This window comes from Clupea harengus, chromosome 7 (assembly GCF_900700415.2).
Source record: "Clupea harengus chromosome 7, Ch_v2.0.2, whole genome shotgun sequence".
Taxonomy (NCBI): Eukaryota; Metazoa; Chordata; class Actinopteri; order Clupeiformes; family Clupeidae; genus Clupea; species Clupea harengus.
Window position 1 is genome coordinate 12,296,894 of NC_045158.1, and position 17,315 is coordinate 12,314,208.

General features: G+C 46.8%; 1 protein-coding gene across 1 annotated transcript in view; it reads right to left on the bottom strand.

Moving 5' to 3' along the window:
* bmpr1ba (bone morphogenetic protein receptor, type IBa) overlaps positions 1-17,315 on the bottom strand; it is a 46,351-nt gene that overhangs the window by 20,334 nt on the left and 8,702 nt on the right. The window contains exon 2 of the mRNA XM_012828520.3: positions 5,689-6,014. Within this exon, the coding sequence (XP_012683974.1) occupies positions 5,689-5,767 (79 nt within the window). The 5' untranslated portion in view covers positions 5,768-6,014. The remainder of the gene's footprint in view (positions 1-5,688; positions 6,015-17,315) is intronic.

Consider the following 17,315-nt stretch of genomic DNA (forward strand, 5'->3'; position numbering starts at 1 on the left):
GCGCCGATTAGCGCGGGCGGTGAGTGTTTACGAAGGAAGGCAGACCGCTTCACGTGTTTTTTTTTCGGTCTGGACGCACTACTGTTTGCCAATGCGTCCAGGCCAGACTCCACTCGGAGTGCCGGCGCTGTTTCTAAAATGACATGTCATGCGGCAGGGAGGCTCCGGTGTAATCGAGCTAAACAAACAGCAGGTCTCTTAAGCCGTTCAAATACGGGGCCTACCCAACCGAGCATCGATGGCAAATTGCTTTCCAACTATCGACTCGGCTCATGCTCCAATTGAGGCACACTAGGGCTCGATTAGGTTCAATCACTGCAAACATGGCTGAAGCTCTCTCAACCAAACCCTGCAGAGAGAATGGCCGGCAAAAAAAAAGATCTTTTGAGAGACAGATGAATGTGACTAGAAGAATATTACTACAAATCTCCCAATAGTGTCTTAGTCACCATCAAACATCATTTACACGTGTGATGTCTAACTGTCTAATGGACCTGCAAATCCATGCAGAAATAGCTGAACTAGTGCTTGTGGTGAGTTGCGATGACGTCAAGTCTGATCAATCTTGTGCAACGCGTGGGAAAGCAGCTGAAGCTGAGGTGTGACTAAGGTTTCAACGGGAAAACGTCAGAGAGAAAGTCCAAGAGAGAGAGAGAGATAGAGAAAGAGAGATAGAGAGAGGGGGGAGAGAGAGAGAGGGAAAGAGACAGAGAGATAGAGAGAGGGGGGAAGAGAGAAAGAGAGGGAGAGAGGGAGGGAGAGAGACAGGGAGAGAGAGACAGGGAGAGAGAGAGAGGGAGAGAGAGAGAAAGAGAGCCCTGCACGGGTATTACCCCTCTCTGCCTGTAAGTGAGCCTGAAAGGAGAGCCTGTGTTTCCTGTCAGCAGTAACCTTTCTGAAGGGTCCGGTGCCAAAAAACCAGACTGTGCCTCATGGCTCTCCGGAAATCTCTCCCTCTCTCCAGCACGCCATGTTTAGACACACAGCACACTTTTATGTTACCCGGCACCAATCCTCGCCCCCCCCCCCCCCATACACACACACAAACACTCTCTCTCACACACACACACACACACACACACACACACACACACGCACATTCGTGCACTCGCGCACGCACACATACACTCTCGCCACCCCAACCTCTACCCCACCATCAACCCATCCAGCGACCAATTCCGCTCTCACACAATGTGAGCTGGGGCTCTGCTAAAGCCAGGTTTGGGCCTGCACCTGCCAGCTGTCCCTCAATCAGCCCTCACACCTCCACCACATCACTCCTCACCGCAGCAAAAACTCCCCCCTTACCCCAACCTCAAATCCTCCTGACCCCTTCACAGTGCAACCGCACCTTGTTTGTTTTGCTGGAAGGTTTAGGCTCATTTTAGGATTTTCTGTTGGGCTCGACTAGAAGCTGTCAACAAGCTCCTAGCTTACACCATCTTGTTTTGTTTTGTTTTGTTTTCTCAGCTTACCTTAAAAAAAAAAAACATTTCTGAGTGAAGGAGCTGAAAGTGTTTGTCTGTTTTCTGAGCAAAAGGTGTGAAGCCTCCTCTGGCGTACATAAAACCCTGTGCCTATAAATGGACGCCCCAAAGAAGAAAACAGTACTGTGTGTTTATTATTTGACATGCAATCCAATGCAGGCCAGGTCTTTCATCATAAACCTGTTCAAATATTTGTTCAAAGTTTGCCAGTAACTGTTACAGAGCTCCTCTGCGGTCATAGAATGGGATTTATACGATTGGATTATGTTGTTGGCTCTTAAAAAACGTTCTCTGAATTCATTACGCACACACATATTTTTTTTTAAGGGAGACACTTTGAAGGCGTTGAGAGGGGGACAAGTGATAAACTTGCACTTCATAAATGAACGCAAGGAGGGACATTGTGCTGGAACGGTCCGCCGGTTCGGCCTCCAACCCAAATAGGAAGTTTCGGGTCATGGTGTAACTTAGACATCACAGAGTGGGGGAAAGAATAACACGCCCCAGCAGGGGAGGGGCGTCAGGGGGGTTTACATTGTGTCTGCTCTTGGCCCATCCTTTGACACATAATGATATTCCCAGGGTTTGGGAAGGGTTAGCATGGGGTTGAGTCTCATATGTATACTGGTAGAGCCAACGGTGACTACTGTTCCGCGGCGCTTTTTCCTTCAGTGCCAGGGTGGAGAGGGTTCGCAGTGCAGAGGCGGCTCTTAGCCCCCTGTTGGCCCCTGCACCGAGTCTCCTCTTCCTGTGTGAGAGGCCCCTGCAGTCAGCACAAAAAAAAAGACATCCACAGCGCATGTCTGTCTCAGGGCAAAGACATCCAGCGCATGTCTGTTTCAGGGCAAACACATCCACAGCCCATGTCTTTCTCAGAGCAAAGACATCCACAGCGCATGTGTGTCTCAGAGCAAAGGTGTTCACAGCACATGGGAGCACTGAACATTCCACTTCAGTCATGTTCTGAGGCAAATCAACCTAAAGACCTAGGTGGGTTCAGGCAGAAATGTACACAATATAACCCCCCCACACACAGAGAGACACTGATACACACACTCACACACACACACTCACACACACACACTCACACACACACACACACACACTCTCACACACACACACACACACAAGTCTTATTTCAGAGCCACAGGTGCACTCTTTAGCTTCTGCTACTCCCTCTATTACTCTCTCCGTCTCTCCAGCTGTATTTCTCCCTCTCTGTTTCATCACTCCTCTCGTCCATCTCTCGCACATCTGACTGTAGCTCTAAGGACTTACCCTAGGACTAACCCTTCGGCACACTGGCCACCGAACAGACTGCAGGTCAGTACAAAAACACGCTGACCTAGGACTAACCCTTCGGCACACTGGTCACTTAACAGACTGCAGGTCAGTGCAGCAACACGCTGGCTTCAATGATCTCATTCACCTCTCTGCATCATGACTAATGGACTTACTTCACAACATACCACAGCTGAGCATCACAGATTTAAGACATAACAAAGATAGTAATTTAATGTATCAGACTCCTTAGTTGCGAGTGAGTAGATAGGGTCAAATCATATTAATTTTATAAACATGCCATTGTCTATGTCTCCTTGCGGAGTGTTATCGAGATTGCACACTGAAAAACATTTCATAACAAGATATTTTCTGATTATTTACTTTACATTGATATCGACTTCAGAGGCCTTCAGCCTGATACAAATATTGGCACAATGCCAATCCAACATGAGCAAGCAGCACATTGCAAAAATCAAACGACTTCTCAGACCCAATTAGATTATCGAGCGAAACTACACCGATCCATTCAGCTTAGACTACCATACACAACCTCCTCAAGTGCTCAAGAGGACGCAAACGTGTCTGAAAGCCAAAAGGCTGTCTCATACAATATTTACATGAATGCCTCGCTGATTTCCCTCCTAGGGAAGGTGTAGCCGTGTGACCTGCAGGTGGTGCACTAATGTTGTCATTTTCAGGCATTAGCAGACTGCCCGTGGGACAGGTGCTCTACATGTGAAACATGACCAGGTCTGAGTGGCTCAAAACACAGAGTTGTGTTGCCCGAGACACCGCCGCGTTTTCTGGGGTCTGTTTGGAAACTGTTTGAAGTTAATACATGAAAGGAAAAGCTAAGGTCCCAGGAGTCAGGGAAGTCATCAGGGACTAGGAACTAGAACATTATAACATATGTTTCCAGCCTTTCGTATCTGTGGTTTGAGCTTTCAACAGCCCCTTCTCCTCACACGCACAAAGCAGTTACACAAGGTCATTAATTCTGTCCAGTTTAATTTTAATTGTGAAAGTGCATGTTGCCATTTTATTCATTAAGAAGCTAAATTACTGACCGTGTGTATAAAGTGTTTTAATTAGCAGTTGTCAAAAGGCTGGGTTAATTCCAAATGCCTTGAAATCCCTGATACTCTTTACAATTTCAAAAGAGGAAAAAAAAAACTATTTGGCACCCTGCTGTGAGATGCTTGTGCTGATTTGATTTTAGCCTCCAGAGTCTCCTACATACCTAAAGTACATTGTGGCTTCTTGGACCATTTCTCCTCTTAAGCTAACAATTACAAACATGAATGCATTCATTTCTTCGTCTGTAATCTGAGGAGGGGAGCTCTGAGGTTCTACTAGACAGAAACATTGCATTACAGGGCTGTTTTCAGAAACATTTCAGTTCTATATAAACTCCAGCAGAAGTGCATGGTGAATACTTCACACTGCCTTGCCAGCGCAAACAAAAACAAACATTTCTGAATGGGGAGCCCAGATAAGTAAACGGGGTGCTTATGTAACCGCTGCTGCGAGGTAGACGTGTACTATGCGGGCACCCACGAAGAGCTCCCTCAGCGCTAAATTTGATTTAAAAAAAGAATATATATACAGTATATATATATATATATATTTCCTGAAAGCACTGAAGCAGCCCTCTGAGAGAATGCTCCTGTGAATTAGACCCAGGGAGATCTCCAGCTGGCAGACTCTCTTGCATACAGACAGTATGAACTGGCTTAAGATAGACTACCTTTGATGCGCTTTGCTTTTTAACCGCTCCCGTTAACCCCGGGCCTGCTGAGCGGGTCGAAGCGGTGCTAAAGATGCACAGCTGAGGGCCTGTGTGTGGGAGCACAGAGTGGGGCAAATGCCTTTGTGTGTGTGTGTGTGTGTGTGTGTGTGTGTGTGTGTGTGTGTGTGTGTGTGTGTGTGTGTGTGTGTGTGTGTGTGTGTGTGTGTGTGTGCATGTGCGTGAGCGCACCTCCATCAGCGCCCTGGAGCTACAAGCTTGAGTGATTTCTTAGCTGGAAGTCCAACTGTGTGTCAAACAAGTGTCAGACAGCTGAATAGCCAAATCCTCCACCCCCCTCCCAACCAAACCAGCTCATCTGGGCTCCGTCCGCAGCCCCCCATCCGAGAGGGAGAGAGGAACACAGCGAGCACCGATTACGCCCCAACTGACATCCCAACGAGGAAAACACAAGCAACCAGCACCAGCGGCAAAACATCCCCAGTTCTGCCCATTTAAAATGGAAGAGACACAGAATCCTACCGCAGTCAATCAACTGTGACTTTATGAAACATGAGTTATAGAAGATATAGAAAGAAATAGAAGTGCCAGTGCTTTAGGACTTTGACAATGAGAAACATGAATAAAGTACTGTATTGATCTTTCATTTAGTTTTGTAGAATTTAATACGGAGTATCGGTTCTCAAAAATAACTTTTCAGGCAAACTATCAATTTCAGGTGACCGTGTGAAACAAATCTGCTTTAAAGAAGTCGAGCTCCAGCATAATCTGTGCACTGCTAAATGTCATGCTTAAAAGTTGAATTCATTTTTTTTTTTTTTTTTTAAACCTGTTGCTATCACACCACAGCAACACCTTTGAAGCACATGTTATGTAATGTCTGGAAATCAGACTCTCCAAAACAAACTTTATAACGTTTATATCCATCCAGTGTTTGTATTAGGAAACATCTAAAAGGTTACAGGAGCAACCTCTGCCCTGTATCACGCTTAGAAGCACTGCTGCTCGTCTGTGCAGTTCGACAGCGCCCGTGAAAGTTTGTAACCCCCTCTCATACAACCCTTTGACAAGCGCTGTCGCGAGGCAACTTCTCGCAATTTGACGTAAGCAGAATTTAAATTGAATGTAGTTTTGTGTCGAAAATCTGAAGAGGTGATGTGCGGCACTCACCTTGAGCCTGAGAAAACAGTGCGGTCAGTCCGAGCAGCAGCAGAGGAGTCCGCCTCACGCCGTCCCAGTGCAGCCCCATCTTTATCCGTCCGTCGGTCCGTCTGCTACCCAGCCAAAAGATGAAGTAAATCCCTGAGGCTCCTGCCTCCACGCGCTCAAAAGCCTCTCTCTGTGTGTGTGTGAGTCTGTGAGTGTACGTGTGTGTGTGTGTGTCAGAGAGAGAGAGAGAGAGTGAGAGAGAGCCTCTTCTCCGCGGTATGAGAAACTCCACACCACACAAAACACACAGCAGCCTGAATCACCACCGGTCCACACTGACTGCCCAGCTGCAAGGGAGAGACAGAGAGACAGGGAAAGAAAGAGAGAGAGAGGGGGGGAGAGAGGGGGGAGGGAGAGGGAGAGGGAGAGAAAGAAAGGGGGAGGAGAGAGGGAGTTATTGAGTTGCTCACTCGCTCTCTCTCTCACACACACACACACTCACACACACACACACACACACACACACACACAGTGCCGCCTGTGTAGCTGGGCCAGCCCCCCTCTCTCCCTAGACACCTTGTGGATAAGACAACAAAGCAGCAGCTGATCCCTGTTGCCCTGCCTGGCCCTCTGCCACCAGCATGGCCCTTGCTCCACACCTCACACTCACACATACACACACACTCTCTCACACACACACACGCACCCACTCTCTCACACACACACACACACACACTCACGCTCACCCACCGGCAGACTCTGTCCTCCACAGAATCCAGGCCCGCCCAGAGGGGGTAGGCGAGAGGGCAGGGGCAGGGAAGGGCATGGCATCGCATGGCGAGGGGGTAGGGGTGGGGTTAGTGGTGGATATGGGCCAGAGTGACAGGACTCAGGACAGGGGGGTGGGGGTGACGAGAGCGCCATTATCACCCCCTTGGGGAAGACGGCGACACGTACGCAACAAGGGCGATACAAGCTTCTGTGTTTGGGGCTTTCGTTTATTGAAATATTTTCCAAACAATACATCATTTCTGGAAAATTCCTTCATACTTATTTTTCACCTATAACGAAAGACTTTTGCGACAGAGGTGTTCCACGGTATTTCTTTGCATATATGGTCAAGGATTTCTGATATTCCATCCTTGTACAGGAGTTTGCAGTGCTCCCTTTCAGAACTGTGTCAATGCTGAGGACAGTGTAAGCCATAACAACATAGCATCCCGACAGCAAAGCCCAGTTCCCTCAGTTCGAGTGAAATGAAGCGGTGAGCCCGACTATATCAGGCAAGAGAGAGGGAGACAGAGAAAGAGAGAGGGAGAGAGAGAAAGAGGGAGAGAGAGAAAGAGTGAGATAGATGGAGGGCATGAGTCAGAGCAACAAGTTGATCAATCCACTGTCGCGTCCCTCAGAGAACATGGAAATAGGACACACATGGTGTGGCAAGCGCAACGCAGAACCAAGCCACGCCACACAGTGTTTACTGCTTCATAAACAGATTTTACACATGCGGACAAACAAGCTTGAGAAGCTCAGGCAGCCAATCCTTGGACTCCCTCTCCCTCTCTCTCCCCATTTCTCTCTCTCTTTCCAGAGTCTTAGGAGACATCAAATAAAAAAAATGAAAAATGAAACCACAAGATGGTCGATTGTATCATTTTTGTCTTGCAACATCAGCCTGTCATCTAACTCCGGGATGCTGTGCTGGAGTCCCACCTCCATAACGCCTATCTGTGACTAGCAGTGTGATTACGGGCCATCACAGGGACAGTTCCAAGCAGCTCGTCCAGGAGCGTTTCCAGCCAAAGGGCTGTCAGTGCCACACCTCGCCTGGGTCAGGTTGCAGCCCCGACCTCCCTCCGCTAATCATATAACAACACCTGATTTATCCGCTGTTTCCCCACACGCGCCTTATCCCTCTTTTTAAACCTAACAAGTTAAGCCGATTAGAGCAGCTATTACAGAGATTACATCAATTCTGCCAAAAGCATTTCTAATAATAAATAAATTGAGTGAAACACAATAGTAGGTCATTTCTTTTCTTTTTTCTTTTCTTTCCTCCTCCTGCGGCTCAACCCTTTCCACTGTCGGAGCAGCCCTGTGCCAAAGCCTTCTGAAATCCTCACTCACCAGTCAACCGATCCTCATCATGATTCACTGGTTCAGGGTCAGTGTTGAGGCACGGAGTGAGTGGGCCTGCAAACGGTGATTACCGTGTTATTACAGAAGTGAATGGGGCGAGTCAGATCTGAGAAGCAAGGGGCAGCTGGGAAACAGGACGACCAAAAGGGTCAAAGCTGCAATTAGTGTAGTGGGTTTATGAAATAAAAACAACAAAAGCAGTTGACAACAGGGAAAAGATGTGGTGGTGGTGGTAGGGGGGGGAGCTCTTCTTCTCTTTGCTCTTTTCTACCTCTCTTTTTCTGTCGCTCTGTCTCTCCATTTCTGTCCCTCTCGATCACTTTATTTCTGAGCTGAGCACCGCTAGCTACCAGTCTGTCCCTTCTTTTCTCACACTCTGCTTGGCTGATCATTAGTGGCTAACAATAGACACCCTCTTTCTAACTCCCCGGTGAAAAGAAAAATCACTTTACAAATAAACAATCCTGCCCTCCCCTGCCCCTCTGTGCCCCCTCTCTCCCCAGCGTCGTACCCTGCTGGGCCCCCCTTGCATACTCGCCCAAACCCCCCCCTTCCCTCCCCTCCCCAAACCCTGTTCTCCCTCTCCCCCCTTTCTCTCTCTCTCTCTTCCCCCCTCCCTCTCTCCCTCCCTCTCTCTCTCCCTCTCTCTCTCTCTCCACCGATATGCTATTCCAGGCACGTACAGCCTTGAAAGCCTTCACAAACGCAACAAGATTCCCTTGCATCCACACAACCGTCAGAAGAGGGGTGCGTGCATGTGTGCGGGACTATGTCCATGCATGACTGTGTGTGTGTGCGTGCATGTGTGAATGTATGTGTGCGTGCTAGACAGTATGTGTGTGCCTTGTGTGTGTGTTTGTGTGTGTTCCACCAACCGCCACTCTGGCTGCGATGAGGAGGTGCAGTGATTTGTGTTCTCATTTCAGCATGTGTGTGTCTCTCGCTGTTGATGTACTCTGCTCGCCTGGATTACATGCGATAAGGATGACCTCTTTCCACACACTTACTGGGCCGGGGGGCGCTCGCAGCAGATCTCCCCGGCCTGCTCCAGCCCTCTGAAGTCTGGTAGTATCCATCAAGTGCCCAGCGTGAAGGGAGACCCAGACTGAAAGGCCCGTGGCCAGGGGGTGGGGGTGGGGGTGGGGGGGCTTTGTTAGAGGGTTTGGAGAAGTTTGAGGGCAGAGGAGGGGCGATGTCCTTTGTCTCAGGCCAGCTTAATGAACTCCCACTCGCCCTGCAGCTCCCTCCAATTGCTCCCTGCTCTCTCGCTCTCTCTCTCTCTCACTTACTGTTTTTCTCTCTCGTTCTCTGTCACACTGTCTCTCTTTCTTTCTCTCTCTGCTCTTTCCATCACTCTCTCTCTCTTTCTCTCTCTGTTGCTCCTGCTCTCACTTTCGTTTATGCACTCTCTCCATTCACACAGACACACTCAATGGAAATCCTGCAGTATTTCATTCCCACGCTGCAATACTGCGAAACCATATCAGGAATTGTACCGTTCACTTTTCATGCGAGTGTCAAAGACTAGTGGGATAAGTTTCGTTTCAAGTTTTCTTCTTTTTGTTTCTTTTTCTTCACTCAGCTATTCTAGTGTGTATGAAAGGTCGAGACATCTTTGTTTTGAAATTCTTTTGAAGATAGCCTTGGAATCACTCAGACAAAGGTGTCAGCATGGTAGGCTGTACGCGCTGATAACATTGAATGAGACAGCTCTGTTTTCAGCCGTGCTTTTGAGTCCACCACTCGCCTTAACATCCTGAAATCCACACAGCCGAGGTCGTGGAGGAGACAGTGAAAACAAAATGAGAGGAAACAAATGAAAGAGAGAAAGACAAAGAGAGAGATAAAGAGAGAGAGAGAGAGAGAGAGAGAGAGAGAGAGAGACAAAGAGAGACAGAGAAAGAAAGAAAGAAAGGGTGAGAAGGCAAAGATGTTAAATTCCTTGGTTGGGGATTTCTCATAGTGGCCAAACCTTTCACTGTCACCACATGTAAGTTCTCATATCCAACCAGCCTAATTATTACTACACAAAAGGGTGCACTACAACCATCACACAGATACTTAATAATACCTAACAACAACTGCAACAACAATAACAACAACAAAGATGTCTTGTGAGCATTTCACTGGGGATGTCCAGTGGGCACCTTCCTTCGTCAGGGTTTCGTTGAATTAGGCCCACAACACAGAAGACTGAACAGTGGTGTTGGCCATCCCAGACCCACCCCCCTCAACACCACGATTAGGAGAAATCCCAGAGACAACAACCGATACCCCTCAAGATACACCTCGAACAACTTTCACACGCATATCTCAATGTCTGAATGATGCAATGCCTAATTATCTAAACGTCAATCTCATTGTACTATGGCAAGCCACAGGCTATTCGGCGCAACGGGTGGGAGGGTTGGGGGGGGGTAACCCCTTTGGGAGTTATAAAAGACACGAAAAACGGCAAACCTAAAATCGCACGTCATTGAAATAATTTGATGCAGTTGATCAAGTTGAGAATTGCAAATTTCAGGCAGCTAAAGACTTTCACCTTTGCCACAGTATCTCTCTCAACACCTGTGGAGGACCGAATATGAACTCAACCCAACCGTGGCAAAGCCATGACTTCATCGTCTTCTCCCCACAATAACACTGAACTTGTTATGTCCCTCCGTTAAGTTGTGGCACCCAGAGCCTCATCCCCCTCCACGACAATGCAGGATCCAGGGCCATTTATAGCCTTCTATCTATGGCTCCGACCGGGGCTCCTCTGACTGTCCGACCCACCACAAGGGGATCTGTAGGGGCTTAGGGAGGCATTGGAACTATTTTCACCCCCCAAAAAGAAAAGAGCACATTAATAAACTGGCAATTCAGGTAATCCTGAATGACCTTGCCCCACGCAACTGTTAGTCCCCATTGGAGCCCGCACAATAAAAACGAGGGACAATGCAGAGAATACGGAAAAAGAAAATAGGTTTGCAGATGTAGTATACAACTGCAAATGTGACGGACACACAATGGTCTTATTAATTTCTACATGACAAAACAGTTTACCTATAATCTGAGTAAATCCATTCCAGTTGAATCCAATTTACATGGCAATACCTGCTTGCCTGAATGGGTTTTTCTCGCCATCACGGTTTTCAAAAGACAAGCTTTTAGAGAAGGGGTACAATGGCAAATGAAACGGTGTTTCACCCCGCTTTTTCATTTCTCTCTCTCTCTCTCTCTCTCCCCCTTTCTCTTTCTCTTTATCTTTCTTCCATTCATTCTGCTCAGGGAGCTGAGGAACACCAATGCTACACAGGAACTGAATGAATCACACAAAACGGAATGACAAATGCGCTAAAAAAGGGTGTCAAGGTAAATAGACGTACAGCTGTACTAACTTTTTCTTTCTTTTGTAATCCTACTCTTTTTTGTGGCGTTTCACTGAAAAGGGTATTGAGGGAAGGCTTGTCACCAAAAAAAAAAGGCATTCCAAACTAATGGTATCTGAGAATGCATCAAATAATTAGAATTTTTAAGTGCACACCTCAATCAATCTATAAAGTCTAACAAACTCCTTCAAACATCACCAAATGCTTTTGCACCAGCTTTATATTTACACGTCTGTGATGTGTTAACCATCCCAAATCTTTCTTTCTCTTTTGCTGAGACAGAAAAAGAAACACAAATGCTGTCCAGCTGCTTCAGTGGCACATCTCTGGTGGTCCTGTCGCCTGAAGCCACCTGTTGGGCCATTCACCTGGTCGCGCCGAGCACTAATGGCACAAACACACTGGGAGGCCTCACAGACTGAGAGAGCGTTAAAAAACAAAGGTCCGGGCGGGGGGGTGAACCCACACTAAATGCATTTCACATGCTTGGAAATTACATTGAAAAATAGAATGCCCACGTACACCATTTACAATGAGTAATGAAATGCCCACATCCTCAAAGTCCATAAAAAAAACCCTCAGGGAAGATGTGTGAGGCGAGTTCATTTGTTTTCTTCACCATACCTCTTTTCCCCTCAAGCATCTCCGTCCATTTCCATCGCCATTCAACTGAAGCTGGGCTAATTCATGTGGCCTAAACCAAACCTCTGCGTCGTTAGCCCCTTGTTTGTTTCTTAACAAAGACACAAAACGTGGGGTCCAAATGAATGGGAAGCGTCCAGCTTTCCTGCCGTGGAGAATGAAGACCCAGAGGCCGACTGAACAGACAGCCCGAGGCTCTGTTGGGAAGGCAGAGGGCTTCCTGTGCCCCCTGGGGTGTTGAGGGTGTGAGGGAGGGCAGCTTTAGAGGCTCACCTCTGCCCCTCACACCTATTTGTAACCCACCTGACCTTTCCACTTAACCAAACTTCACCACTCTGGAACAGAAAACCTACCCCTGAACCACCCCTCACCCCAAATTCTACCCCTCAAAAACAAAAGGGGTAAAGAAGAAAAGACACTCTTTCCCCTCTCTCTCTCTATCCCCCTTCTTTCTTTTCTCTTTGAAATCCTCCACTTCAACTTAATTACATTCCCTAGACAGAAAGAGAAAGAAAGAGAGAGAGAGAGAGAGAGAGAGAGAGAGAGAGAGAGAGCCCACCAAGGCCACCGAGGAGACTGGATAAAGGCGCAGCTTTCTTCTACTTGAGGCCGGGAGTTAATCCCTTTCAGCCCCATCAAGCGCGAGGCTCGGGGCTAGGTGACCAGGGGTCAGGTGACTTGAGGCTCCGGGCAAGGAGGGTAAAGAGGTACCGTTGGGGGCCAATCAAGGGGTCAGTGGCCTCCTCAGAGGCCACCGAGAGAGGGAGAGAGAGAGAGAGAGAGAGAGACAGAGAGAGAGACAGAGAGAGAGAGAGAGAGAGAGATAGGAAGGGACTGAGAGCGAGAGAGAGAGAGATAAAGGGACAGAGAGAGAGAGAGGCAGAGAGAGAGAGAGAGAGAGAGAGTGAGAGAGAGAGAGAGAGAGGAGCTGCAGGTCTGTTTTATTTGGGTTTCATCCCAAAGTCTGAACCAGGGGCCCCCTTGAATAAGAGAAGAAAGGGAAGGCAGAGGAAGTGCAGAGTCCTTCCCAGTCAAACCCCTGTCATGCCCAGAGAAAACAAACAATGGCCAGAGAGAGGGCTCCTTTGGTAAATTGGGAAAAATCAGTGAAAAATGTGCAGAGGAGGAATGTATACACACTGGCAGCTGAAGTTAAACTTCTGCATAACAAGAATCACAAAATGTATTTCCCATGTGTGGAGGCACTAATTAGTTAAGACAAAACTGAGAATACACTGACACAGTGTATATTCATTTGATAAACGTTTTTGCTTGTTTTGCTTTTTTTTTACGACAAACACAAAGCAAAAGTGCCCCTGCCTACACGATTGCCTCACAAATGACCCGTCGTCAAATTGTTCACAGCTTGTGTCTTCAGCCGTTACTCTAATGACTCAAACGTTTCTCCCCACAAACTGCTCACACGCCTGCTGAAGCTGGCCAAACTGCACATAAACAAATAAAACCATAAAACCCTTACGTGGCTCAACACCCACAACTGGGGCTAGAAGACCCCCATGAGTGCAGCTTAGGGCAGATTATTATGGCCAAGGACAAGAAAGTGAGAAAGGCAGAGAAGGACAATATATTACATTCCAGCTAACTGCTAGATTAAGGCCAGAGTCTTGCTGTGTGGGGTAATTTTGTTTTTCGATTCTCTATTATAGCCCATCACCAATCTAAGGAAAGTACCTGTAAGTACCCCTGTGCCTCAGGCATCTGTTTATTGTGTGCACTCTACCTATCATTACAGTTTTTTCCAATCATTTTAGTTCTTGTACCTATACCATGTTCACATTCCCAAAACACTTAACACATACCAGCACACCAGTAGACCATGGGAACCAAACTGTGGATACTTGCCCCTATGCTTAGATACAAATGCTGGCAATGACACCTTCTTCTAAAATTCATGGATACCTGTACCATTCAATGTTCACTACCAGCAAAACACTGTGGAACTACAGCATTTTTTGCCAATGTTTAGATACTCTGTTCAGAACAGTTAACTTTCAGTTCAAAACCTTACTTACAGTAATTTAGATCACTGTAGATGGAAAGATGCTTTGTTTAGACCAATTAAATTATATGCTTGAATAAGAAAAAGTATTCTTAATTTAGCAGAAAGTTTATTTAGATTATTTAGTTTGTTTTGGCTTGCAGACTTCTCACTATCTCTAATAGTAATAGAGTCTATAGAAGGCAAACATAGATGTAACTGTTCCTGAAAAGTTGTTTCCACTATTACAGTACTGCTTTTTATGTAAGTCATAGGCTATCAGTGAAATACAGTGATTGAAGAATGCAATTCTTCAATTTACAGTAATTACAGTAAATTTGAAACACTCAATTTTGACATCTATTGTGAGAGGCAAACCGACATATCAACACTGTCTTCAGATACTTGGCTTGGATTGACGTATTTCCAAGATGCAATGCAGAGGAGAATGTTACCGTAAATGCGAAGTTCAAACATGTAAAAGTTTGACACCAAATGCAGAGGACAGAATGGATCAGCATTACTGTAGGGCTACAGCAGACTTCTAGTGGTATTACAGTACTTTGGTAGACTGTATCTTGTGTTGATGTATGTAATTTACTGCATTGGAAATACTGCAGTAAATACGTAGCATATTCATGCCTTTTTGTTGTAATGTAGTAAGCCTATATAGTGCAGTAACACATGCGATTCTAGCATATGGCTGTAATGAAACATATTGCAGCATTTCAGAATTATTTGTTTACTGTCATATTACAAACTTTATTACTGTAGTCCAAATAAGTGTTTGTCTGTGTGTGTTTTTTCTCTTTTTTAAATGCAACACTACAGTAATCTATGCTAAACTGGAGGACACAGCAACATCTTATAGATGCAATTAGCAATGCTTCAAGTTGTTAGTGTTTTTTAGGTCATTCTACTCTGAGAGGGAACATGTGTTAAAGTTACGGCAGAATTGATTGTGGTGTGGTTGTTGTAGTGCATTTTGCACCAAAAGTTAACTGATATGCAGAGGTGTGTGTCTGTAAAGCCCACTGTGTGAAGTGTTTGGGAAAAGTATCCATGGTATAGGTACAAGAACTAAAATGATTGGAAAAAACTGTAAAAAAAAGACTAGAAAGTTCTGAGGGAAATGCAAAGAAGAGAAAGTCAGAGTAAAATGCAGGGAGAAACACGAGTGTGTGTGTGTCTGTGTGTCTGTCTGTGTGTCTGTCTGTGTGTGTGTGTGTGTGTGTGTGTGTGTGTGTGTGTGTGTGTGTGTGTGTGTGTGTGTGTGTGTGTGTGTGTGTGTGAAAGGACAGTGATTAAGAGAGACTGATAAAAGCACAGATGGAACAGAGTGACGGAGGGGAAGGTGGTGGGAAGAAAAGAGGAAAAAAAAAAAGAACAGTGGAATAAAAGAGCATAGACGGAGAGACAGAAAGAGAGCAGAGAGAGAGAGAACGAAAGAGAGCAGAGGGAGGGAGAAAAGATGGATACTTTGGCATGACGGGTGCCATTAACCAAGGGCTTTTAATTGAGGAGTCTGTTGACGGCCAAGCAGGCCAGGCCTGACACCGGGGGTCAGAGTGGTGACCTACAAACCCTCCGTAACCCCCACACCTGCCTGAGCACATTAGTGTGGATGCGCCCCCTCCGATTACGACACCCCAACGCTGCGTTTGGACACACAGCCATTCAGGCACTCAAGTTAGCCTTACGCCAACACACCGCCCAAACCTTATCCTTACAGTCCATTAAACCCACATGCAACACATTGATTACCACTGAATACTTCTATCAGGCTAAACGGGAAAATTATCTTACGTTAAACAGGGTACACTGTAAAATCAATGCTACAAATTGCAGCAACAGATGATCAAGACACACCATTGAAGCGGAACTTAAAATCGTACAAATCTTATTTGCTTCTTCATTTCACGGGACGACAAGTAACAGCGTATAAATCTTTGAGAGATTGAGACGTGTTAGGGAATGGAGGCCCGTTGCTCTGATTTGTGTGTGGTGCATGTTAAATGTGCGAGAGGGGAGGCTGTGATTTGCGGCGTAATGATTGTGCCCGCTGGGGCCAGGGACTTCAGTGCCGGCACGGACAGGGGCTCTGGCATGTCCCTCGCCGGGGCACAAAGGGGCCCTTCATAACTGTAATCGTCTGACAATCTAACTAGCAGCTTGTCTCCCAATTCAGAAAAAAAGGGAAAAAAAAACAACAACAACAACAAAGCAGTCAGCATGTCCACTCAGGGAAAAGGAGGGGTGAGGATAGGAAAACAGGGACACCATTTGTGTGTGTGTGTGTGTGTGTGTGTGTGTGTGTGTGTGTGTGTGTGTGTGTGTGTGTGTGTGTGTGTTAGAGAGAGAGGTGGGAGTTGTCATCTGGACTTGACTCGCCGAGCAGAGAGAGAGAGAGAGGAGGAGGAGGAGGAGGAGGAGGGGGAGGAACACACTGGCTGTGGTCCATGTTCAGCAGGGGTGAGTGAAAAGTGCACAGTGGGGTAGAAATGGAGGCGTGGGGGGACGGGCAAGGGGTTGAGGTTTGGTGAGGGGGTGGGCTGCAAGGGGTTGCTGGAAGGGTGTCTGGGGGCGTGGGGGGGAGGCGTCAAGGTTCACCATGGGTGAGTGGCGCGGCAAGGAACAGCGTCAGGAGTTCATGCACTCGGTTCTACATTCACGCAGCGTAAACAAAGACATTAGACAGACTGTGCTAACAAGGATTATCACAACAGAGTGGCGCCACCTGTCTTCCCGCACCAATTAGGAAGCCCAAAAATGAGGTGCCAATTAGAGGAGAGGGGGAATAGTGAAACAAAAAGGAAGCATGGAGTGGAAGGGAGGGAGAGAGAGAGGGAGGGAGGGACGGAGGGACGGAGGGAGGCAGAGAACTTATGTGCTACAGCACAAAAGAACTGGAAAAAAGCTACATCACTGTAAAACACTGACAAATGAATACAGAGGAAGGAGAGAGAGAGACAGAGTGAGTGAGTGAGTGAGTGAATGAGTGAATGTGTGTGTGTGTGTGTGTGTGTGTGTGTGTGTGTGTGTGTGTGTGTGTGTGTGTGTGTGTGTGTGTGTGTGTGTGTGTGTGTGTGTGTGTGTGTGTGTGTGTGTGTGTGTGTGTGTGTGTGTGTCTGTACTTGGCATAGAGAGAGGTGAAGGTGACATCTCTAAATGTGTTACCTAAGAAACACCAGACCAGAAAGGCATTTAAAATAGTTAAGATAGGTGTGACATGTTAGTCAATTTCTGCTTCTGACTTTGCTAAAAACAGAAAGACATAAAGCCCTCAGAAGGTGCATTCCTTGCGTAGCTGTCAGAGAGACTGCAAATCCTGAGTGGAATAAGGTAGTTAAATTCGACCAGATGGCTATCTGGCCACTCTAATCCTGGGAGATATTCCGCCATCTTGTTTTCCATACTTTCTGAGAAACGGCAACCATTAGTTCAAAGGAGGATAAGAGCAAGGGAAACGAGAGGCAGAGACAAGGGAAACAAGA